Source organism: Triticum aestivum, chromosome 1D, assembly GCF_018294505.1.
Source record: "Triticum aestivum cultivar Chinese Spring chromosome 1D, IWGSC CS RefSeq v2.1, whole genome shotgun sequence".
In the NCBI taxonomy this organism is placed as follows: Eukaryota; Viridiplantae; Streptophyta; class Magnoliopsida; order Poales; family Poaceae; genus Triticum; species Triticum aestivum.
This window is the reverse complement of record NC_057796.1, coordinates 17,917,056-17,941,102: the sequence shown is the minus strand read 5'-3', so window position 1 is coordinate 17,941,102 and position 24,047 is coordinate 17,917,056. Positions and strand designations below refer to the sequence as shown.

The 24,047-nt window shown below is 47.4% G+C and overlaps 2 protein-coding genes and 1 non-coding gene across 3 annotated transcripts; 2 read left to right on the top strand and 1 right to left on the bottom strand.

Moving 5' to 3' along the window:
- The first annotated feature begins 389 nt into the window (after positions 1-389).
- LOC123163225 (BTB/POZ and MATH domain-containing protein 1-like) lies at positions 390-1,842 on the top strand. Its single transcript, XM_044580965.1, has 2 exons — positions 390-572; positions 675-1,842. Coding segments are annotated over exons 1-2 (1,020 nt in total). The 5' UTR covers positions 390-571; the 3' UTR covers positions 1,694-1,842.
- A 2,681-nt stretch (positions 1,843-4,523) lies between these two features.
- On the bottom strand, positions 4,524-6,903 carry LOC123179991 (probable clathrin assembly protein At4g32285). Its single transcript, XM_044591933.1, has one exon. The coding sequence runs from the start codon at positions 6,621-6,623 to the stop codon at positions 4,767-4,769; it is 1,857 nt and encodes a 618-aa protein (XP_044447868.1). The 5' UTR covers positions 6,624-6,903; the 3' UTR covers positions 4,524-4,766.
- A 1,169-nt stretch (positions 6,904-8,072) lies between these two features.
- Positions 8,073-8,261, top strand: LOC123183714 (U2 spliceosomal RNA). The gene has a single exon (XR_006492747.1). It is a non-coding gene; the product is annotated as a U2 spliceosomal RNA (small nuclear RNA).
- Positions 8,262-24,047: the final 15,786 nt, after the last annotated feature.

Here is a 24,047-nt window from a genome sequence, read left to right as displayed (position 1 = left end):
GGCAGCCCGCCCGTGTGTTTGGTACGAGGGATCCGGTTGTTGATGCTCCTACTTGTGGTAGGCAATTCTCTCACTTGTCTAAAAAAGAAAGGCAACATTTCAAAAAGAGAAAAAAAAAATGGCAAAGACCTCACGGTGCCATGCCAACCATGCAAGGGTCAAAGTGCAGAACATACATGCACGAATCTTGAACAGTTTCGATCGTTGGATAGGCCCGAGACGTTCGTATAAGTGTGGGATAACTGCTCCCTGGAAATTAGCCACACATGTGACGTGCCTGTTATCTCGTATACATGACAGATAGAGATATACATGGGAACAAACGGAAAGATTCTTAACGATAAATGGTCTGATCGCGTGTGGTACTAAATAACAGCATGCACCTCTGGAGAAAAAGCGCAATACGTTGGGGACGGTAGTAGATCGAACCCTAGCTAGGCACCCAGGAGACCCACGAGAGGCGAACAGGCGACCGCACATCCGGTGTACGACGGCTCCGGCAAGGACTGCGGCCGCTAGTACGGCCGGAACCACCGTTCGCCGCCGCCAACTCCGGAGACTCTAGCCAGCCAGTGGGTGCCCTCTCGTTTGGATCTTCTACTGTGTATACTTTTCTTTCGATCTCGCGGTCTGAGAACCGATGTACTTAACCCTTGTTGGATTTGATCATACAGTGAGTAAAGGAATCTCCCGAACTCCGGTACTGCCGGCCTCGACGACCACCACTAGTGTGGATTCTGCTTCCCTCCACTTCAGGGTAGACTACGAGCAAGTCAAGCACCTTGGCATCGACGATGTCGTCTGCTCTGAGCTCTTCACCGTCGGCCAACACCAGTGGAGGATTGACTGCTACCCGCGCGGACCGGTAGGGTACTCCAAGGATGACATGGGAAATTATGTTTCCATCTACCTTAGGCACATGAGTGATTCCGGAAGGGTACGCGCCACCTTCATCGCCTTGATAAAGGATAGAGATGACAAGCCATCAGAAATACGAGTGAAAACTTACCTTCATGAGTTCACAATCATGGGCGCCCCTGACTACCTCGATGAGTGGGGATGGAATCGGTTTGTGGCAAGAAAGGACCTGGAGGAAACCTATGTTATTGATGGGCACGTCACGTTCGTATGCACCATCATGGTCACGCGTGATACTACCCCTGTCACCGTGCCGCCATCCGACATCAAGAACCATCTCGGCTCCTTACTGGATCAGGCATATGGGACAGACGTGTCGTTTACCGTCCACGGCGAGACATTCCCCGTGAACCGAGCTATTCTTGCAGCCCGCTCACCTGTCTTCAAGGCAGAGCTTTTTGGGTCCATGGCCGAAGCGACAATGGCATCCATCACACTGCACGATATCACACCTTCAATATTCAAACGTATGCTTCGGTTCATATACACGGATGAGTTTCCTACTACAGAGGATAACCCGTCCAATGAGGTATTATTTGATTTACTTGCCGCTGCAGATCGGTACGCACTAGACCGGCTAAAGCTTATGTGTGCCAAAAAGTTATGGGATAATGTGTCAATGGATACAGTTACGGATATTCAAGCTTGCGCTGACATGTACAATTGCCTCGAGTTGAAGGACAAGTGCATTGACTTTATTGCAAAAGAGAAAAAAAACAAAGAAGTCTCTTTTTTCAAAAACGATTCGAAGAAGCCCACGACTTCATCAGGCTAAGGCAAATATTTCATAGATTATTGTTGGTGAGTTTAGACTTTAATTAGAAAAATAGTGCTGGAACATTATATACTAGACTATTTCACATTTGTGTTTTCTTTTGTCTTTTACATTGGTGCATTGGCACCCGGGTTTCTATTTGTGGTTTGACGAGATATTGTTTTCTTGTGTTTGATAAGTTTTTACGTAATACAAGAATCATTGTTTTCCTATGAAAAGGTGTGTCGAGGGGGATTAATTTCTTGTTGTTTTATTGTGGCTAAATTCCTATACTGGATATGATTTCTAGTTTGTTAGAGGATTTTTCTCATCAAGTAAGACTACCTTGCATTTTGAAGAAAAAAATGCTACTAATAAATAGTTATCCTCATAGATGAAAATGTACAGTATATTTTCTAAATAATCGCTTATGCCATCAATGTAAGTTTTTTTCTCTCAATTGCTCATCGAATTGCATATCAGTTTGTATTAAGAAAACAAAGACTACTAATAGATGAAAAATACAAAGCTATTTAATGCAATTTGTGACTAATTGTCCTTCCGAGACTTTTTACCGCAACTTCATGATATGTACTGCTCCAACGAAAATATTATCCTTCAATCTCCAAAGAAACTGGAACATGCATCCTCATGCCCCAATATCTCTCGCGCAGGATACATGCATACATCCAGACAGAACCACTTAAAATATTTGCATCACTTCCTTGAATTTAAGCTAGGAACCGAACAAAACAAGCCTTCACAATCACAGGGGTCTTAATCCGTGTGGCATCGCCTCTTCTCCTGCCATTTGCATGTAGCCCATGCACTGCTATTCGCATGTAGTCAATGCATTATAATTTCTGTCATACATACAAAACTTGGATAGTGATCTGCAGAGTATACATGCCATGCACAAACAAAGCCTTTTCATTCTGGCATGTTGCCTTGTTCGATGCACCTCTGCCTTCAGATATTGTAAAAGCGTTTCCAGCAGATCCCCTATCCTATAATCATGAGGGCATTGTTTTGGAGCAGCTGCTGGATGGAGGACGCAGGGAGTGGAGCGGTGTACATCTACTGTGTCGACGACGGTGAGTCTCGGCGGCCTGGCGCGGCGGGGTCTCGGTGACAGGCGTGAGATGATGGGCTCGCGCAGGGCGTGAGCACAGTCTGGCATCATGGTGGCATCGACGATAGGTCCGGCAAGGTCGATGCCTTAGTACCTGCTCTGACGATGGATCGATGGAAGACGGTGGTAACGACCTCTGCAGCGTGCGAGTGCGGTGCCCGCTGAGAGTGCGCCGGACCGGTATGTGCCCCAGACCTGGCATTGTGGCTTGGCTGGGGCCTCCAGCTTTACATGTTAGTTTTTGGTGCGAGGTCTGTTTGGTATTCGACTCGGACTTTCGGCACCCCTTCATCAAGTGGTTATGAGTTGCGACAGATGTTGCGATGAATGGTGGCTTCAGGCTTATTGATGTATTACTTTGTATGGTTTTGTGAATAATTAATAAAACGGCTTCATGCATCGCCCAGATGCAGAGGCCGGGGGTTATCCTCCTTTTCGAAAAAATATGTCTTATGCTAAGATTTTAATTTATTTAAGGGGTTAAACTTCTCTTCATCTAGCAGATCGGTAAACTTAATTCGTCAAACCAACTCGAACAAAAGTTCTCTTCATCTTCTTCTTCCTTCTTACTTCTTTCTTTTTTTCTCCCTTTCACGTGGCCACCAACGACTCTCACCACTAGAGGATGTACATCAGCTAGCTAGGGCCTAGAATAGATGATCCACAAAAGTAAATGGATAAAGGCTCCACAAAAGTAAATGGATAAAGGCTCATCGAGCGCGATGTACACACGCGAAAATGGAATCGAGAAAGTAGGTGAATTCGTACTTCACAGGCCATGGTTTGGACACTTGTTCTTCAAAATGAGTTCTTCGCATCTTCCTTCTCCTATTGGCACGATGGTGTGGTCCAAAACTCAACAAATCATTGGAATTGGCATGGGCTGTAAACAAATATAAGAGCGTTTAGATCAAATACTTTAGTGATCTAAATGCTCTTATATTTCTTTACAGAGGGAGTAGCTTTTATGGCATCTGCCTGAGATGCTACAAGCTCTCAGTTTTTCTTCCCGAGTGCCTCCTAATACTGCCACATGTCAAGCAAAGATAGGTTTTCTTTTCTTCTTCTTGAGAAATAGGATTGGCCTATGTGGAAAGACTGATTCATGCGGATCAGATCGAATCGATATGAGAACCCCCAACTCCATTGCATTGTGGGAATACATGCTTCATATTTGAAGCGGACTGACCTCCATGTTTCTCCCATGTTGTAATCCTGTCCTAAGAGTACTATAAACATATATACTCCCTCCGTTTCAAAATAAATGACCCAACTTTGTAGTAACTTTAGTACAAAGTTGGGTCATCTATTTTGGAACGGAGGGAGTACCTTGTAAATCACACTCAATTAATGCTTGAAATATATTTCTGCCGTCTGAAATATTTCATTTCAGCCTATTATTCTTTGACTGAAGAAACTGCACTGCAGCATAATGTCATCATCTTTTTATTCTGTGATGTGAAGAAACAGACATTACTGCAGCATATTTTCATCAGGTTATTATATTCTTTGAACGAACCGTACTGCAGCATATATATTCTCATCAGGTTATACACTGCGTCATGCATGACCCAAACCTGGATTTCAATATACCATTCAGTTTTAGCATGCACCAAACCAAATCACCATGAGACATCACTATCAAAACAGTGACAAACTTGCATGAAAATTTCGTACGGCAGCAAATTCCAAAAATCAAGGATGAATGAACAATCAATCTCAAGGGGAAAACAACAGATTTCTTATCAGTAGTTTACTATTGCACCGTATATTTTTCACCATTAATCTCAAATTCTCAATCGCCATGGTTACCTCAGCGTCCGAGCAGGATCAAATCAATTCGGATTACAGTTTTTCTGGTGGCAAATCACGATCAGAGTATTATTATTCACAGATAAAAGCTCAACGATCAATCAGGAACGAGCAGAGGCTGCTCGGCTCGAGGAGGAGGAGGAGGAGGAGCTAGTAGTAGTACCCGCCGGCTCCGTGGTAGGCCATGGGCATCGGCACGGAGGTGTTGGACGCGAACGCGCTCCCGCCGCCGCCGACGGCGAGCCCGTTGAGGCCGGCCTGCCCCTGCATCCCGCCCTGCCGGTACTGCGCCCACATCCTCTGCTCCTGCGCCAGCAGCTCCTGCTTCCGCTCCATCTCGGCCATCTGCACGTAGGACGGCGGCGGCACGGCCAGCGAGGCCGCGAACGGGTCGCCGCCGACCGCGCCGTCGGGGCCCGGGAGCGCCAGGATGTGGGTGGCGGGCGCGCCAGGGAGCGCCACGCTGCTCGCGCTCCCGGACGCGGCCTGCGCGCGCGCGTGCTGCCGGACGGCGCCCTGGTCGTACATCCCGTGCAGGAGGAGCGGGTCCATGCCGCCGCCCAGCGCCGCGGTCTGGCGCGACAGGCTGCTCGCCGTCTCCACCAGGGCCAGCTCCCAATCGGCCTTCCCCGGCTCGGCCGCCGGCGTCTGCCACGCGGAGGTCGTCGCCGCCTTGGGGGCGCCGTCGTCGGACGGGAACGCCACCCAGCTGCCGTTCGCGGACTGTGGCGGCTCCGAGAAGAGCGCGAGCGCCAGCTTGTTCCCCTGCTCGTCGGCTCCTGCCGCGGACTCCCTGAGGTCCACCAGGTCACTAGTCTGATCAGGTACCCTGGCCACCGGCCGGGCGCTAGCTTTCGCCGGCTCTGACCGCGCAACCGTCGCAGCGTTGGCGTGCTCTGGGGCCGGGAGCGCCTTGATGCCGTTCATGTCGTACTCTGCTTGGTGGTGTTCGTCCTCGCTCGGGGAAGCTTCTTGAACAGCGTGCTGAAGCTGTAGCGGCGGCGGCGAGTTCTGGCCTGCCCTGCCGCGCTCCCGCACGAACTGCTCGAGCGTCTCGAGGAGCTTGTCGTCGATGCGCTTGACCTCGGGGAAGTCGGAGGAGCGCGCGACGCCGGCGTCGTCGCACCACGAGTAGAAGGCGAGGAGGTCGTCGACGAGCCTGGCGGTGCTGACGTGCGCCTCGAAGGCCTTGACGCAGTCGGGGTACTCCATGTCGAAGAAGCGGTCGAGCAGGACGGCGAGCACGACGGCCACGTCCTCGTAGAGCCTGGCGCTCTCCTTGACGACGGGCCAGAGCGTGGCGAGCACGACGCGGCTGCGCCTGGCGGCCCCGGTGGGGCGGCAGGCGAGGAAGCGGTCGATGAGCTGGCGCAGCTGCTGCCCGCGCGCCAGGAGCCCCTCGACGTCCATGTCGTGCACCGAGACCGTCATGTCCGGAGGCGGCGAGGCGCCCCCGGCGGCGCGGCCACCGTAGCCGAACCCGTCGTGGTCGGCGAAGCGCACGGTGCGGGGCGCGGGGAGGAGGGCGAGGAGGAAGCGGACGCGGTCGTCGAGGTAGAGCGCGTAGGCGCGCACGAAGGCGGAGTGGTCCCAGGACGCGGAGTGCGCCTCGTCGCGGAAGTCGGAGAGCGCGGCGAGCACGGGCGCGGCACCACCACCACGTCGGCCCGCGGAGACAGCGGGGCGGACGAGCTCGTGGCGGAAGTGCGGGTCGCCGTCGGCCACGAGGCGGTGGAGCAGCGCGAGGCACTTGGCGGTGACGACGTAGTCGCGGGTCCTGGCGAGGCGGCGCGACACGGTGGCGACGCAGGCGGCGACCTGGACCCTGGACGAGCCGGAGGTGAGGCGGAGCACCTCCTGCACGTGGCGCTCGTCGGGGGCGCCGTCGTCGTGCGCCGTGGCGCGCACGATCGCCACGTCCAGGTCCGGCGCCACCGCGCTGGACACCTTGGCGATGCCGATGGTGGCCTGGTCCTTGACCGCGCCCAGCGCCTTCCGGATCGACATGGCCGGCCGGAGAGCGATCCAAGATTCAAGAAGACGGTCGATCGGCGGGGGTTCTTGAGGGGGGCGGAGTCAGGGACGGAGCAAGACGAGGACGCGGTTTTAGGAGGGGCGGTGGGGGTGCGCGGACGGCTGGGATTCGGCGGGCGGGGGGGCAGTCAATGGCGGCCGGCGGCGGCTGACGTGGGGGACCCGGCCGCGGAGTCTTCGAGGGGGAGGGACTGCGGCGCGTTTCTTTCTGGAAAAATGGAACGCGTCGTTGCGTTTCCTTCGGGCGGACCGGAGAATTCGGGCCAACGGATTTGATTTCGCTTCTCGTGCTAGACAAACAGCCGTAGCATTCCCCTCAAAAAAAAAAACAGCCGTATCATTTATTTTTATTCTTTCTGATGAGGGTCAGCCGTAGCTTTTAGGCTAAGGAAAATGGGCTATGATCTTCCATCTCTTGCAACGAATTTGCCGAAGATTGTACGTTAATTTGGTCGACGCGCTCAAGCTACCCTTCTATGCCGTTGATTATAAGTTTGGTACGCGCCGGCGCCGGGGCATCAACCCTCATACATACGCGCATCCACTCACCCACCCCTATGAACGCACACACGCACATCCTATCCTTATGAGCACCTTCAAGAATCTGAACCGGCATGTCCAACCACAGGTTGGTTCACCTTCACCTTTCTTTTCAAGTAGGAATAAATAAAATAGGGAAATACATTTTATGACGGTTCTAATTATACAAATTTGGTATTATAGATATAATATATATTTTTCTAAAATCTTGATGAAACGTGCATAAGTTCCTAAACCCTAAACCCTTATCTCATAGTTTTATAGCTCAGGTGTCAATGTATTTTCTCAAAATCACTAATTTGTTATTTTTCCTGTAGCTCAGGTGTCAGTGTTTTGTTCTCATGAAAATTTGCACACGTGCAGTATACATCCGTATGACGATGTGTATTTTTTTTTCCAGAATTTGTTGAAATTGAAAAAATTATTTTGAGTTCTTTTAAGAAGGAAAAAACGAGCTTCATGGAGCTCGAGCAGTAAAACGAAATTCTGTTTTTAGTAGTCTGTACAGAGAAGAAATCTCTCCATTCGCTGAGTTCAAGTTCAAGAGTGTAGAAAGCAGACTCCGGCTATATTCCCATTATATATTAAGATCAGCGATGACAAAGGGCCATGGAGCATGTGGGCCATCATCTTCTTGTTGGGCTTCCGACCCCCCCATGAAGCGCGCATACGGACAGGCAGGTTCACCTATCCGGCCTGTATCGCTGGTTGGCGCGGGCCAACCAACGTAAGATACGACTCGGTTTTTTATTTTTGGTATTGTATATATTTCTGGAATACGTAGTAGCTTCGCCTTGTTGGAATAATCCCGTACCGCTTTGGCACCTGAGATTAGGCGGCTTAGGAAGCAATAAAACCAGACCCAAGGACACCAATCAAAGCATACCTTTCTCGGCCTCTTGGCTAAGATCAAGTGTAGTATCTGTTCTTATCAGTTTAATATCTGATGCACGGATTTACGAATTCATGAGATATTAAGTTAATTTTTTGTGGGGGAGAATCTGCCTATGTATAGCAGTTCTCAAGCGTCGTCTAAGTGTTGCACTATTGCTTGGCACAGGCGCATCCCAACCAAAACAAAATTAAACGGTTATAGCCTCGACCAGTTTGGTCCAAAATCGTGTTCAAAGCCAAAAGAATTTGTTACTTTTGTGTAGTCAATCTATACAAACACAAATACACAGCTACGCATGGCCCAGAGTATAATAATAAGTATTACAATGACAATAAAGTTTCTTCAAATCATCTGTCATGCACCAAGGTACAGCAGCATGGGCAAGTTAACGCAAAGCGGCGGATGAAATATACGCCCAGCACGTCTCTTCCATCATTCGTAGCTGATGAGCAACAAAAGGATAGCATGTTGGTGTCCTTGGAAGATGCTTACCCTGATTCCTCGAGTAATTACACACAATTACAGGAAATTATGCATGGAAATTCGATAAAATTGTCGGAGAGTAAAAATATTCATTCTTCTGCCATTGCATCCCTTCCACGTTTCAGCTCACCAAATCGATTCCCATTCCACGGCGCAAATTAAAATAAGTTCAAGAAATAAGAAAAAACTTGCTATTTTTCAACCTGGAGCAGACAGAAAAACTTACCAAAGGGTTCTAAGGATCAATATCAAAGGAGTTGATAGCACAGGGCTCGACAAGAAATTCAACAGGCCTCTCATCTGGTGATAAAAATTGTCATATCTTAAGCAATTTGCATGAAAAAGCCAGTACTAGTAGACACATTAATACATAGTTTTCTGGCTATAGGCTCACCTTGTTCGACGATTGCAAGGATTCTATCCTCTTAGCACATGATCACAGGTGATATTCTTGTTGAGACAGACGAGATAATATCAGAAGACTCTGTGTAGTTGCCAAAAAGAACCTCCCAGACCTCACTCTCACACACGGGTTGTGCTGTTTCGTCAAGGCCTACATGAGAGAGTGGTATTGGCTCCTGTGCCGAGCGTAGGTCCCAAGCAAATATTGTTCCTGTCTTCCTGAGGAGCCTCCCACCTACAAACAATCAGAGAATCAGAGGTGATTTATATTTTCTAGTAATGGCTCATCTAAACACTTCCATCTAGGCTTAACATTGTGGTCCAAGTTCTGCAGCTCAATCACCTTCCACTCGACAGTCACCACTTCCTAGGCCCAGTCTCATACACTTACTAGGCTCACTTAACACGTCTACAAACCACGGATGCTGAATGTGCAACATAGGGGCTGGACACTGCTGCACTAACGAACCATTCCTGTACGTATATTTTGTAACTCAGATAGTCAAAACAACTCTGAATATAATTTACAATGAAAAATTAGAGCATCTTTGGTTGAGGTAAGTAACACTCACAGCTCATTGTTGTTTATCACCTGCAAAAACAGTTCTGTTCAAAGCTTGCTCTTCTTTGGTAAATGTAGGAAGTGCAACTTTAAGAGCAAAGAGCAGCTAGTGCCTTTACATTATATAAGCTTAACGAAAGAGTAGCATACAGCCCCTATATATGTTGCACAATATAAGCCCTTGGTAATTCCATTTCATTCCTTTTGGTTATGCACAATGTAAACTTAACATGGAAACAGTGTGCATAGCTTCACAGGATGACAATGAAATCGCCAAAAGCATCCAACCCAAAGATATTGCAAAGATATTGGTCGCCTTTGTTCAATATTGTGAAAGATAGACAAAAGCAGAGTTTCTGTATGGAGAGGAAGAAGCTAGAAGTAGAGGGTTACATGGGCCTGGGCCTTACACGGCTCTGGACTACAGCCTATACATGTGTACACAGGGTGCTCCCTTAACAGCCTTTACCTCCCAAACGATTCCACAATTGTTATATACTCCCTCCGTATCAAAATATAAGATGTCTTTCGATACTTCTTATATAAAAAATTCAAAAGACGTCTTATATTTTGACAGAGAGGGAGTACCGCCTTCGTCCTCCTTTGAACTGATAAAATGTATTATATTTTGAGACAGAGCAAATACAAACCATAAAAAAACCATATAAAAAAAGAAAAACAGTCAAAGGCGGACCAGTCCATACAGTTGGGCAGCGAAAGAAGAAGAAAAAGGGACCGGACCAACGACCTGAGCATACCCTTCTTTTTTCTTGTTTTTTTCCTGAGATTAACCTGAGCAGAGACTCGTGTTTTTTTCTTGAGGCAAAACAGTGACCGGAGCAACAACCTGATTTATGGGCTGGCCCAAACGCACGGACGCCATAGGCACACATGAAATCAAAAAATATTACAAAATTTAAAAAAATGATGATGGATTAAAAAAAACGTTTGCAGATTGAAAAAAGTATTCATGAATTTGAAAAAATCGTGAATTCAAAAATACGGATTAATAAGATATTCAAGAATTTGCAAATTCGTGGATTTTCAAAAAATGTTCAGGAATTAATATTTTTTTAAAACTGTTCACAATTTGGGAAATGTTTGTGGAATAAAAAATAATTTTGAGTTTATAAAAATGTTCATGAATTTGTGAAAATGCTCATGAATCCAAAAATAAATCGTGAATTCCAAATTTGAAAATTGTTTAAGAATTTAATAAGAAATAACTAAAAATAATTCATAATAAGGAAAAAATGTGAGGGAAAAACCAAACCAAAATGAACATAAAGAAATATAAAAAAAGGCATGTTAGGAAAGGTTTGTGTGTTTGTTGTGTATCGGTCGTGGCATCAGTCGTGGTAGCTCTCCTTCGATCCTCATCTCTGTTGGAAATATGCCCTAGAGGCAATAATAAAATGGTTATTATTATATTTCTTTGTTCATGATAATTGTCTATTGTTCATGCTATAATTGTGTTATCCGGAAATCGTAATACATGTATGAATACATAGACCACAACGTGTCCCTAGTAAGCCTCTAGTTGACTAGCTCGTTGATCAACAGATAGTCATGGTTTCCTGACTATGGACATTGGATGTCATTGATAACGGGATCACATCATTAGGAGAATGATGTGATGGACAAGACCCAATCCTAAGCATAGCTCAAAGATCGTGTAGTTCGTTTGCTAGAGCTTTTCCAATGTCAAGTATCTTTTCCTTAGACCATGAGATCGTGTAACTCCCGGATGCCGTAGGAGTGCTTTGGGTGTACCAAACATCACAACGTAACTGGGTGACTATAAAGGTACACTACAGGTATCTCTGAAAGTGTCTGTTGGGTTGACACGGATCAAGACTGGGATTTGTCACTCCGTATGACGGAGAGGTATCTCTGGGCCCACTCGGTAATGCATCATCATAATGAGCTCAGTGTGACTAAGGAGTTAGCCACGGGATCATGCATTACGGTACGAGTAAAGAGACTTGCCGGTAACGAGATTGAACAAGGTATTGGGATACCGACGATCGAATCTCGGGCAAGTAACATACCGATTGACAAAGGGAATTGTATACGGGATTGATTGAATCCTCGACATCGTGGTTCATCCGATGAGATCATCGTGGAACATGTGGGAGCCAACATGGGTATCCAGATCCCGCTGTTGGTTATTGACCGGAGAGGCGTCTCGGTCATGTCTGCATGTCTCCCGAACCCGTAGGGTCTACACACTTAAGGTTCGATGACGCTAGGGTTGTAGAGATATTAGTATGCGGAAACCCGAAAGTTGTTCGGAGTCCCGAATGAGATCCCGGACGTCACAAGGAGTTCCGGAATGGTCGGGAGGTGAAGAATTATATATAGGAAGTCCAGTTTCGGCCACCGGGAAAGTTTCGGGGGTTATCAGTATTGTACCGGGACCACCGGAAGGGTCCCGGGGGTCCACCGGGTGGGGCCACCTATCCCGGAGGGCCCCATGGGCTGAAGTGGGAAGGGAACCAGCCCCTAGTGGGCTGGGGCGCCCCCATGGGCCTCCCCCTGCGCCTAGGGTTGGAAACCCTGGGGATGGGGGGTGCCCCACCTGACTTGGGGGGCAAGTTTCCCCCCCCTGCCCCCCCCCCTTGTAGATAGGATCTCAGGGCCGGCGCCCCCCAGGGGGCCTATATATAGTGGGGGGGGGGGAGGGAGGGCAGCAGCACCACAACCCCTGGCGCCTCCCTCTCCCTCCCGTGACACCTCTCCCTCCCGCTTGCGCTTGGCGAAGCCCTGCCGGGATCCCCGCTACTTCCACCACCACGCCGTTGTGCTGCTGGATCTCCATCAACCTCTCCTTCCCCCTTGCTGGATCGAGAAGGAGGAGACGTCGCTGCTCCGTATGTGTGTTGAATGCGGAGGTGCCGTCCGTTCGGCGCTCGGTCATCGGTGATTTGGATCACAACGAGTACGACTCCATCAACCCCGTTCACTTGAACGCTTCCGCTCGCGATCTACAAGGGTATGTAGATGCACTCCTTTCCCCTCGTTGCAAGTAAACTCCATAGATGGATCTTGGTGATGCGTAGAAAATTTTAAAATTCTGCTACGATCCCCAACAGTGGTATCAGAGTCAGGCCTATGCGTAGTTACTATGCATGAGTAGAACACAAAGCAGTTGTGGGCGTAGATGTTGTCAATTTTTCTTGCCACTACTAGTCTTATCTTGTTTCGGCGGTATTGTGGGATGAAGCGGCCCGGACCGACCTTACACGTACGCTTACGTGAGACAGGTTCCACCGACTGACATGCACTAGTTGCGTAAGGTGGCTAGCGGGTGTCTGTCTCTCCCACTTTAGTTGGAATGGATTCGATGAAAAGGGTCCTTATGAAGGGTAAATAGAAATTGGCATATCACGTTGTGGTTTTACGTAGATAAGAAATGTTCTTGCTAGAAACCTATAGAAGGCACGTAAAAACATGCAACAACAATTAGAGGACGTCTAACTTGTTTTTGCAGCATGTGCCTTGTGATGTGATATGCCAAAAGGAAGTGATGAATGAGATATATGTGATGTATGAGATTGATCATGTTCTTGTAATAGGAATCACGACTTGCATGTCGATGAGTATGACAACCGGCAGGAGCCATAGGAGTTGTCCTTATTTTTTGTATGACCTGCGTGTCATTGAATAACGCCATGTAAATTACTTTACTTTATTGCTATACACATTAGCCATAGAAGTAGAAGTAATCGTTGGCGTGACAACTTCATGAAGACACGATGATGGAGATCATGATGATGGAGATCATGGTGTCATGCCGGTGACGAAGATGATCATGGCGCCCCGAAGATGGAGATCAAAGGAGCAAAATGATATTGGCCATATCATGTCACTATTTGATTGCATGTGATGTTTATCATGTTTTACATCTTATTTGCTTAGAACGACGGTAGTAAGTAAGATGATCCCTTATAATAATTTCAAGAAAGTGTTCCCCCTAACTGTGCACCGTTGCGAAGGTTCGTTGTTTCGAAGCACCACGTGATGATCGGGTGTGATAGATTCTAACGTTCGCATACAACGGGTGTTGACGAGCCTAGCATGTACAGACATGGCCTCGGAACACACACAATACACTTAGGTTGACTTGACGAGCCTAGCATGTACAGACATGGCCTCGGAACACGGAAGACCGAAAGGTCGAGCATGAGTCGTATAGAAGATACAATCAACATGAAGATGTTAACCGATCTTGACTAGTCCGTCTCACGTGATGATCGGACACGGCCTAGTTAACTCGGATCATGTTTCACTTAGATGACTGGAGGGATGTCATCTGAGTGGGAGTTCATTGAATAATTTGATTAGATGAACTTAATTATCATGAACTTAGTCTAAAATCTTTACAATATGTCTTGTAGATCAAATGGCCCACGTTGTCCTCAACTTCAACGCGTTCCTAGAGAAAACCAAGCTGAAAGATGATGGCAGCAACTATACGGACTGGGTCCGGAACCTGAGGATCATCCTCATAGCTGCCAAGAAAGATTATGTCCTAGAAGCACCGCTAGGTGAAGCACCCATCCCAGAGAACCAAGACGTTATGAACGCTTGGCAATCACGTGCTGATGATTACTCCCTCGTTCAGTGCGGCATGCTTTACAGCTTAGAACCGGGGCTCCAAAAGCGTTTTGAGAAACACGGAGCATATGAGATGTTCGAAGAGCTGAAAATGGTTTTCCAAGCTCATGCCCGGGTCGAGAGATATGAAGTCTCCGACAAATTCTTCAGTTGTAAAATGGAGGAAAATAGTTCTATCAGTGAGCACATACTCAGAATGTCTGGGTTACACAACCGCTTGTCTCAGCTGGGAGTTAATCTCCCGGATGGCGCGGTCATTGACAGAATCCTTCAGTCGCTTCCACCGAGCTACAAGAGCTTTGTGATGAACTTCAATATGCAGGGGTAAGAAGAACTTCAAAAAGGACGGCAAGGGACTTGCCGCGCCAGGTAAGCCAGTTGCCGGGAAGAAGCCAAGGAATGGACCCAAGCCTGAGACTGAGTGCTTTTATTGCAAGGGAAGTGGTCACTGGAAGCGGAACTGCCCCAAATACTTAGCAGACAAGAAGGCCGGCAACACCAAAGGTATATGTGATATACATGTAATTGATGTGTACCTTACCAGTACTCGTAGTAGATCCTGGGTATTTGATACCGGTGCGGTTGCTCATATTTGTAACTCAAAACAGGAGCTGCGGAATAAGCGGAGACTGGCGAAGGATGAGGTGACGATGCGCGTCGGGAATGGTTCCAAGGTCGATGTGATCGCCGTCGGCACGCTACCTCTACATTTACCTACGGGATTAGTTTTAAACCTCAATAATTGTTATTTAGTGCCAGCTTTGAGCATGAACATTGTATCAGGATCTCGTTTAATTCGAGATGGCTACTCATTTAAATCCGAGAATAATGGTTGTTCTATTTATATGAGAGATATGTTTTATGGTCATGCCCCGCTGGTCAATGGTTTATTCTTAATGAATCTCGAACGTGATGTTACACATATTCATAGTGTGAATATCAAAAGATGTAAAGTTGATAACGATAGTCCCACATACTTGTGGCACTGCCGCCTTGGTCACATTGGTGTCAAGCGCATGAAGAAGCTCCATGCAGATGGACTTTTGGAGTCTCTTGATTACGAATCATTTGACACATGCGAACCATGCCTCATGGGTAAGATGACCAAGACTCCGTTCTCCGGAACAATGGAGCGAGCAACCAACTTATTAGAAATCATACATACTGATGTGTGCGGTCCAATGAGTGTTGAGGCTCGCGGAGGCTATCGTTATGTTCTCACTCTCACTGATGACTTGAGTAGATATGGGTATGTCTACCTAATGAAACATAAGTCTGAGACCTTTTAAAAGTTCAAGGAATTTCAGAGTGAGGTTGAGAATCAACGTGACAGGAAAATAAAGTTCCTATGATCAGATCGTGGAGGAGAATATTTAAGTCACGAATTTGGTACGCACTTAAGGAAATGTGGAATCGTTTCAGAACTCACGCCGCCTGGAACACCTCAGCGAAATGGTGTGTCCGAACGTCGTAATCGCACTCTATTGGATATGGTGCGATCTACCGCTCTCATTTTGGGGCTATGCTTTAGAGACTGCCGCATTCACTTTGGCTTGAAGCCATGCAATCCGAGATAGGATCCATGTATGAAAACGAAGTATGGACTTTGACTGACTTTCCCGATGATCGGCGAGCCATAGAAAATAAATGGATCTTTAAGAAGAAGACGGACGCGGATGGTAATGTAACCATCTAAGGCTCGACTTGTCGCTAAGGGTTATCGACAAGTTCAAGGGGTTGACTACGATGAGACTTTCTCACCCGTAGCGAAGCTGAAGTCCGTCCGAATCATGTTAGCAATTGCCGCATTATATGATTATGAGATATGGCAAATGGACGTCAAAACGGCATTCCTTAACGGCTTTCTTAAGGAAGAATTGTATATGATGCAGCCGGAAGGTTTTGTCGATCCTAAGAATGCTAACAAGGTATGCAAGCTCCAACGCTCCATCTATGGGCTGGTGCAAGCATCTCGGAGTTGGAACATTCGATTTGATGAGATGATCAAAGCGTTTGGGTTTACACAGACTTATGGAGAAGCATGTGTTTACAAGAAAGTGAGTGGGAGCTCTGTAGCATTTCTCATATTATATGTGGATGACATACTATTGATGGGAAATGATATAGAATTCTTGGAGAGTATAAAGGCCTATTTGAATAAGTGTTTTTCAATGAAGGACCTTGGAGAAGCTGCTTATATATTAGGCATCAAGATCTATAGAGATAGATCAGGACGCCTCATTGGTCTTTCACAGAGTACGTGCCTTGACAAGATATTGAAGAAGTTCAATATGGATCAGTCCAAGAAGGGGTTCTTGCCTGTATTGCAAGGTGTGCAATTGAGCACGGCTCAATGCCCGACCACGGCAGAAGATAGAGAAAAGATGAGTGTCATCCCCTATGCCTCGGCCATAGGGTCTATTATGTATGCCATGCTGTGTACCAGACCTGATGTAAACCTTGCCGTAAGTTTGGTAGGAAGGTACCAAAGTAATCCCGGCATGGAACACTGGACAGCGGTCAAGAATATCCTGAAATACCTGAAAAGGACTAAGGATATGTTTCTTGTATATGGAGGTGACGAAGAGCTCGTTGTAAAGGGTTACGTCGACGCTAGCTTCGACACAGATCTGGATGACTCTAAGTCACAAACCAGATACGTGTATATTTTGAATGGAGGGGCAGTAAGCTGGTGCAGTTGCAAGCAAAGCGTCGTGGCGGGATCTACATGTGAAGCAGAGTACATGGCGGCCTCAGAGGCAGCACAGGAAGCAGTCTGGATAAAGGAGTTCATTACCGACCTAGGGGTGATTCCCAATGCGTCGGGCCCGATGACTCTCTTCTGTGACAACACTGGAGCTATTGCCCTTGCCAAGGAGCCCAGGTTTCACAGGAAGACCAGGCATATCAAGCGTCGCTTCAACTCCATTCGTGAAAGTGTTCAAAATGGAGACATAGATATTTGTAAAGTACATACGGACCTGAATGTAGCAGATCCGTTGACTAAACCTCTCCCTAGAGCAAAACATGATCAACACCAGAACTCTATGGGTGTTCGATTCATCACAATGTAACTAGATTATTGACTCTAGTGCAAGTGGGAGACCGTTGGAAATATGCCCTAGAGGCAATAATAAAATGGTTATTATTATATTTCTTTGTTCATGATAATTGTCTATTGTTCATGCTATAATTGTGTTATCCGGAAATCGTAATACATGTGTGAATACATAGACCACAACGTCTCCCTAGTAAGCCTCTAGTTGACTAGCTCGTTGATCAACAGATAGTCATGGTTTCCTGACTATGGACATTGGATGTCATTGATAAGGGGATCACATCATTAGGAGAATGATGTGATGGACAAGACCCAATCCCACTAGTAGGAAAAGGGGCTTTTACCCCGTTTTGTAAGGGCCTTTTGTCCCGGTTCTCGAACCGGGACTAAAGGGTCGTTACTAATGCCTCCCCCCTTTAGTCCCGGTTCTTACACGAACCGGGACAGAAGGTCCTCCACGTAGCCGCTGCTGCCAGCCCAGGCAGGGGGCCTTTGGTCCCGGTTGGTAGCACCAACCAGGACAAATAGGCAGGGCCTTTTGTCCCGGTTGGTGTCACCAACCGGGACCAATAGGCATCCATGTGTCAGCAGCTGGCAGGAGCTGAGGTTTTTGTTTTTTTTGAAAGGGGGTGGTTTAGGAGTTTTGGGGGGTTAATTTAGGTGTTTCATATATTGTGTTAGCTAGCTAATTAATAGAGAGAAGTGTCCTCTCTTATCTCCGTGCTTGGTCGACGCTACGTACTATATATGTATGGAGAGGAGTAGACACGCTAGCTAGTAATCAAATGAAGGGACCAGAAGATCGTCATGAACATATGCATACAGAGAGAAGTGATACCGACCACCTCTCCTTCTCCGAGATATTGGTCGAACAACAAGTTCTCGTATATCTATCCGACACTACCGGCTACATATATACAATAATTATCTCTTACAATACAATCTCCTAATTAAATTGTAGGAACACAGGGTCCACATAGTATTCTCCGTTTTCAGCGATCACGTGGTCAAGGAAGAATGCCGCCAATTCCTCTTGAATTCCTCGCATACGATCTTCTGCTAGGAGTTCATCCCGCTTCCGAAACATCTAATTTGAAGAAGGGGGTCAATACATATATATATGAATAAATGAAACTCAACACAAATGATGGTAATAAAATAAAATTGTGAATATTATTGCTTACGCACTTCATATTGTTCTTCAGTGTAGCCCCGCTCACAGGTCGTGTAGCGGATGGACTCACAAATGTAGTATCCACAGTAATTATTCCCGTATTCCTGCCACAACCACTTTACAAGAAATAGAGGTCAGTCTAACTGATAAGCAAGCATGCTAAATGGTATTGATGAAACTAGCGCTTGAATCACTAGGAGATGCGCGGAACATGCTACTATAGTACTTACTTTCGGGTGATTAAATTGCAGCTTCTTCGGCAGTCCCGGAGCTTTTGAGGTGAATTTTCTCCAAACCCTGCCAGACAAAGAAAACAATTACTTGATATCAGGAAATGAACAAAGTTGCTGATATGGTGGATAATGATCGATTTAACTTACTTCTCAAGCATTTGAGTCATGTTCGCATAGTCCTGGGGATCTTTTCGTCTCGAGTCTAAGACGGTTACTACTCCCTGCTCAAGCTTAATCTCTAGGAGAATATAGTGGAAGCTGCGCATGCATGCATAAGTCATCAATTACATTACCATAACCTGGACTAATAAGGGAAACCGAATATGCACAAGACAGTAACACTCACTTGAAGTTGTAAGGAAAGAGTATTATATCTTTGTTTTGATTTAATACCAACGATTGTAGCAAGTTGGCCTCGGCTTCTTTGGGATGTTTTTCAACCGTATATGCATCTATGAGATTTGTGTTAATGAACCCAATATCACCGATTTGTCTTTTCTTCAATTCGGCGATCTTCAATCTGCATAATATAGTGAGGATAAGTATAAATACATGCAATGAAAGAGCTGACCTATATAGAGAGACTTAATGACAGAAGTAGTACTACTTACAAACAGTAGCAAGTGATCGTTGTTTTATCGAGGGCCTTTTGATTGTAAAACTGGAAGAAATCCTCAAATGGAACATTCAGCAGATCAATTCCAACGAGGTCATGCTCCGGTTTAACTCTCAGCGTCAAAATATCCATCCCATCAGACTCTCTGCAGGTTTTCATGTACCAATCATGTAGTCTTCGCATCATCGTTGATAGAGATCTTTCATCTTTGACGAGAGGCTTCCCGTAATGGTATTTGTGTTCGTCCACCTCCATGATTTCATAATGTACATCGTCGGGCGGGTAATCTCCAAGATTGCTATAACCGGGCACCATACTCGGATCATTAGCGACGATGTCTTTTGACACCTTGAGGCGGGGGCACGATTGGTTCGCTTGTTCGCCGAGCTGGGCAATTTTTTTCCCAGCTCGTCGTTCTTTTAACCTTTTATCACTGACAGTACTTCTCGACCGCTCCGCTTCGGCATATGTCTTTGCAAGAATGCGCTCATAGTTGCCTCTCGGCGGAGACTTTGGTGGTTTTGTCAGGGCAGCCAGAGTGCGCTTTGCTTTCACCGGATCTACCTTCTCCTCCGGAGGTGGATGTTTCTTTGCTTTCACCCCTTCAAAGAAGTTCTTCACTTCGGCTCGCACGATCTTCGCGTTCTCCTCCTCGGTCCTCTCGTATGGTAACTTCTCTGGAGTCTTCAGAGAAGGACCGAATCTGTATTGCCTCCCGCCTCTGGCAGCTGTACTGCTAGACGCCGGCAGAGCAGACGGAGCGGCTGCGGCTGTCTTCTTTCCTTGCTTACGAGGCGGAGGAGAAGGACTACGACGCGCCGGAGCAGCCGCAGCGGCGGCGGGTCTCTTCCGCCCTTGCTGACGAGGCGGAGAAGGAGGAGGCTGGCTGCTCTGGCACGCCGGCGCTGGCGGAGAAGGAGGCGGAGTGCCGTCACGCGCCGGAGAAGGAGGCTGAGTGCCCTGATCACTCGCCGGAGGAGGAGGCGGAGTGCCCTTACTCGCCGGAGCCGTCCAGTTCGGAAGCTTGATGAGCTCCTTCCGCCATAGGCATGGAGTCTTCAGAGCAGAACCCAGCCGAGTCTCCCCTTCACTGGTAGGGTGGTCAAGCTGGAGCTCCTCAAATCCCTCCGTTATTTCATCCACCATCACCCTAGCGTATCCTTCTGGAATCGGCCGGCAGTGGTAGGTTGTGCCGGGTTCAGGAGGTAAAACAGAGCCAACAGCCGCCTTGACTTTGCAGTTCTGCCATTCCGCCATAAGGTGGCAATGTTGAGACTCCGTGATAGCATCCACGGGGTAGCTAGCAGGAGCCGCATGCTCCAGCTGAAGCAGCTTGGTGGAAGCCACGCTGCTTCTCCGCTGAGATGGCGGTGTAGCTTCGGGGGCAGTTTCGGCATGTCGATTGCCGTCTCGTTCCTCTAGCGCTTGAACCCTTTCGTGCAGCTTCTGAATTTGGATCTGCTCCACTTTTTTCCTCCTCTCCTGGGTTTTGTAACCGCCCGCGTCCGGAAAACCAGCCTTCCACGGAACGGAGCCTGGCGTGCCTCGTGTCCGTCCAGGGTGCTCAGGATTCCCGAGGGCCATTGTGAGCTCGTCGTTCTCTCTGTCTGGAACGAACGTCCCTTGCTGCGCTGCATCGATATATTGCTGAATCTTCTTGACTGGTATTCTCAAAAGCTCGTTCGTCCAAACGCACCTCCCTGATACAGGGTCCAAGGTTCCGCCAGCCCCGAAGAACCAAGTCCGGCAACGGTCTGTCCAGTTCATTGTCTGTGGTTCGATCCCTTTTTCAAGCAGATCATTCTCAGCCTTGGCCCACTTAGGTCGGGCTTTGAGGTAGCCACCTGACCCCGTGCGATGGTGAAGCTTCTTCTTTGCAGCATTCTTCTTGTTTATCGCTGACATCTTCTTACTCTTTTCCGATGTCTTGTGGGCCACAAATGCGGGCCAGTGATCTCTGATCTTCTCATACCGGCCGATGAATTCTGGTGTCTCTTCTTTGTCGACAAACGTTTTCAGCTCATTCTTCCACCTCCTGAATAGGTCTGCCATCTTCTTAAGAGCATGAGACTTGATTAATTGCTCTATAACTGGCTTCTCCGGATCCTCCTCTAGCGGTAGGGTGAAATTTGCCTTCAGCTCAGTCCAAAGATCATCTTTCTGCATATCATTGACATAAGACACCTCAAGGTCTTCCTTCTTAGGCTTATACCATTGGTGGATGCTGATCGGGATCTTGTCCCTAACTAGAACCCCGCACTGAGCAGCAAATGCATCCTTTGTCCGGATGGGTTCAATCGGTTGGCCGTCGCGCGCGATTGCTGTGATCTCAAACCTTTCATCCGAGCGCAACTTTCTCTTCGGGCCTCGTCTCTTTACCGAAGTTGTGCTCGATCCGGAGGGCTAGAAAAAAGAAGAAAGACGAGTGTTAATTAATATGTGTACATACCAAAACAATGAATGCATCAATTAGCTAGTCAGCACAGGCTTAACTAATATATTTACCTGGCCGGACTCTGTTCGGTCACCGGAGCCGTCACCACGGGCTCCTTCTTGCACCAGCATTGGGTCACCGGAGCCATCATAATCATGTCTTTCCTCCTCCACTCTTCGATCACCGTAGCCTGCTTCTTCACCCTGTTCTTCCAGACCATCATTGTCGTTAAGATACGACAAAATATCACCTCCGGCTAAGATTATGTCCCCCAACACCTCTTCTGCTTGCTCGTCTCGTCCGTGCTCCATTGTTTCTGCAAATATTACAACATGGCAATTATTACACAAACATGACAGCAGGTGGATATATTAGTGCAAACGTAGACCTAGCTTATTCCGGGTTTGGGGTGGCCTAGGCAACGCTTCAAGGGTAGGGGCGCGGCGGGAGGGGGTAGGAGACCGACATCGTTTTTTTCTAGGGTTTGGGTGTCCTCGAGAGTTTTGGTCGAGCGAGAGGGCCGGGGGGGTGCTCCCGTGGTATAAGTTATCACGGTCGAGAGGGGGTATAAATATCGACCGTCCATCATGTCGAAGTTATCTGGGAGGGAGTTATATATATCGACAACGACGACATACATACATGGGAAAATAATGTTATCGGGGAGGGGGTATATCGACCCCCCCACGTGTTGAAGTTATCGGGAGGGGGTTATATCGACAACGACGACATACGTACATGGGAAAATAATATTATCGGCGGGGAGGGGGTATATCGACCCCCCCTCGTGTTGAAGTTATCGGGAGAGGGGTATATCGACGACGACAGACCCGATAAAACATAAGAAAACGAAGAAGAAATAAAAAGAGGAGAAGAAGAAAAGGAATAGAGGAGAAGATCGAAGAAAAAAAAGAAGAAAAAAAAAGAGGAGAAGAAGAAAGGAATAGAGGAGAGAAGAAGAAAAAATAGAATTTTTTCTTCTTCTCTTCTATTCCTTTCTTCTTCTCCTCTTCTTTTTCTTCTTTTTTTCTCTTCTTATTTATTTCTCCTCTTCTTCCTCTCCTCTTCTTCTCCTTTTTTCCTCTTCTTATTTTCCTTTTTCCTCTCCTTCTTTTTCTTCTTCTTCCTTTCCTAGCTAGATATATAAAACTTTTCTCAAAATGTAACTTTTGCATATATAAAACTTTTCCATGGATCATCATTTCTCATATATATCCATCTATAGCCACATACATATATAAAAATTGAAAAAAATGCTATGAACAAAAATACATATATACTTGGTAAATATTCTATGAACATCGTTTCTCATATATATCAATGCATACATCCATGGATCATCATTGCTCATATATCCATAGTCATATATAAAAACTTTCTGTATATGAACAAAAAAACATTTTTTGACATATTTAGCACATTCTAAATTTTCCTAACTCTTTTACAACCACAAAAATTACTCCAACTTCATGACAGTACCCACACTCCATTTCACCAAAAACCTTCTGATCCGTAGTTCAAAATTTTCAAATTCCATTCAAATGAAATTTGAACCAGATTCAAATTCCTTGCTGAAAACCTATTCTAAACCAATCCAAAAATTCCGAAATTTTGCCATCACCTTTGTCTTGCATCAGTACCACACCACAAAAAATATCATAAATTCTAAAAATGCCCAAAGCCATCTAGCATTTGATCAAACACCCTCTATATGCAGTGTTCATATCTGTAAAAAAATTCAGAAATTTCAAAAAATTTGACGGCGTCTTGCTGCTGCTCCACTCCTCCTCCTCTCCTCTCCTTCTGCTCTTCAATGCGTCGGGGCCGGCGGCGACCATGGAGCAGGGGCGGCAGAGAGCAAGGGGCACTCGGGCGCAAGAGCGGCGCTCGATCAGGACCATGGGAAAGGGGGGGCTCACTTCGAGGGGGGCGGCGATGGCAGGAGTCCGGCGACGAGGACGGCGGGCTCGGGGCGGCACGCGGTGACGGGGACGGCGGTCTCGGGACGGCAGGCGGCGACAGGGACGTGGAGGGGTGGGCTCGGGGAGGCACGCGGCGACGGGGACGATGAGGACGGCGGACTGAGGGATGCCGGCGACGAGGACGGCGCGGGCTCGGGGAGGCGACGGCATTGGCGGCGGTGTAGACGGCGACGAGGAGCGCGCGAGCGATTTGGGCAGCCTAGCGGCGGGGGCAACTGGCGAGGAAGGCGACGGAGATGTGAAATTTTCACAAGTCCTGGTTATATAGCAAGGGCATTGGTCCCGGTTCGTGGCACCAACCGGGACCAATGCCACCCTTTTGTCCCGGTTGGTGCCACCAACCGGGACCAAAGGTCCCTTTTCAGCAGCGCAAAGGGCGGGAAGCGGCGGCCTTTGGT

Coding starts and splice junctions, on each gene's coding strand:
- LOC123179991 (XM_044591933.1), bottom strand. CDS start 6,623: ATGTCGATCCGGAAGGCGCTGGGCGCGGTCAAGGACCAGGCCACCATC.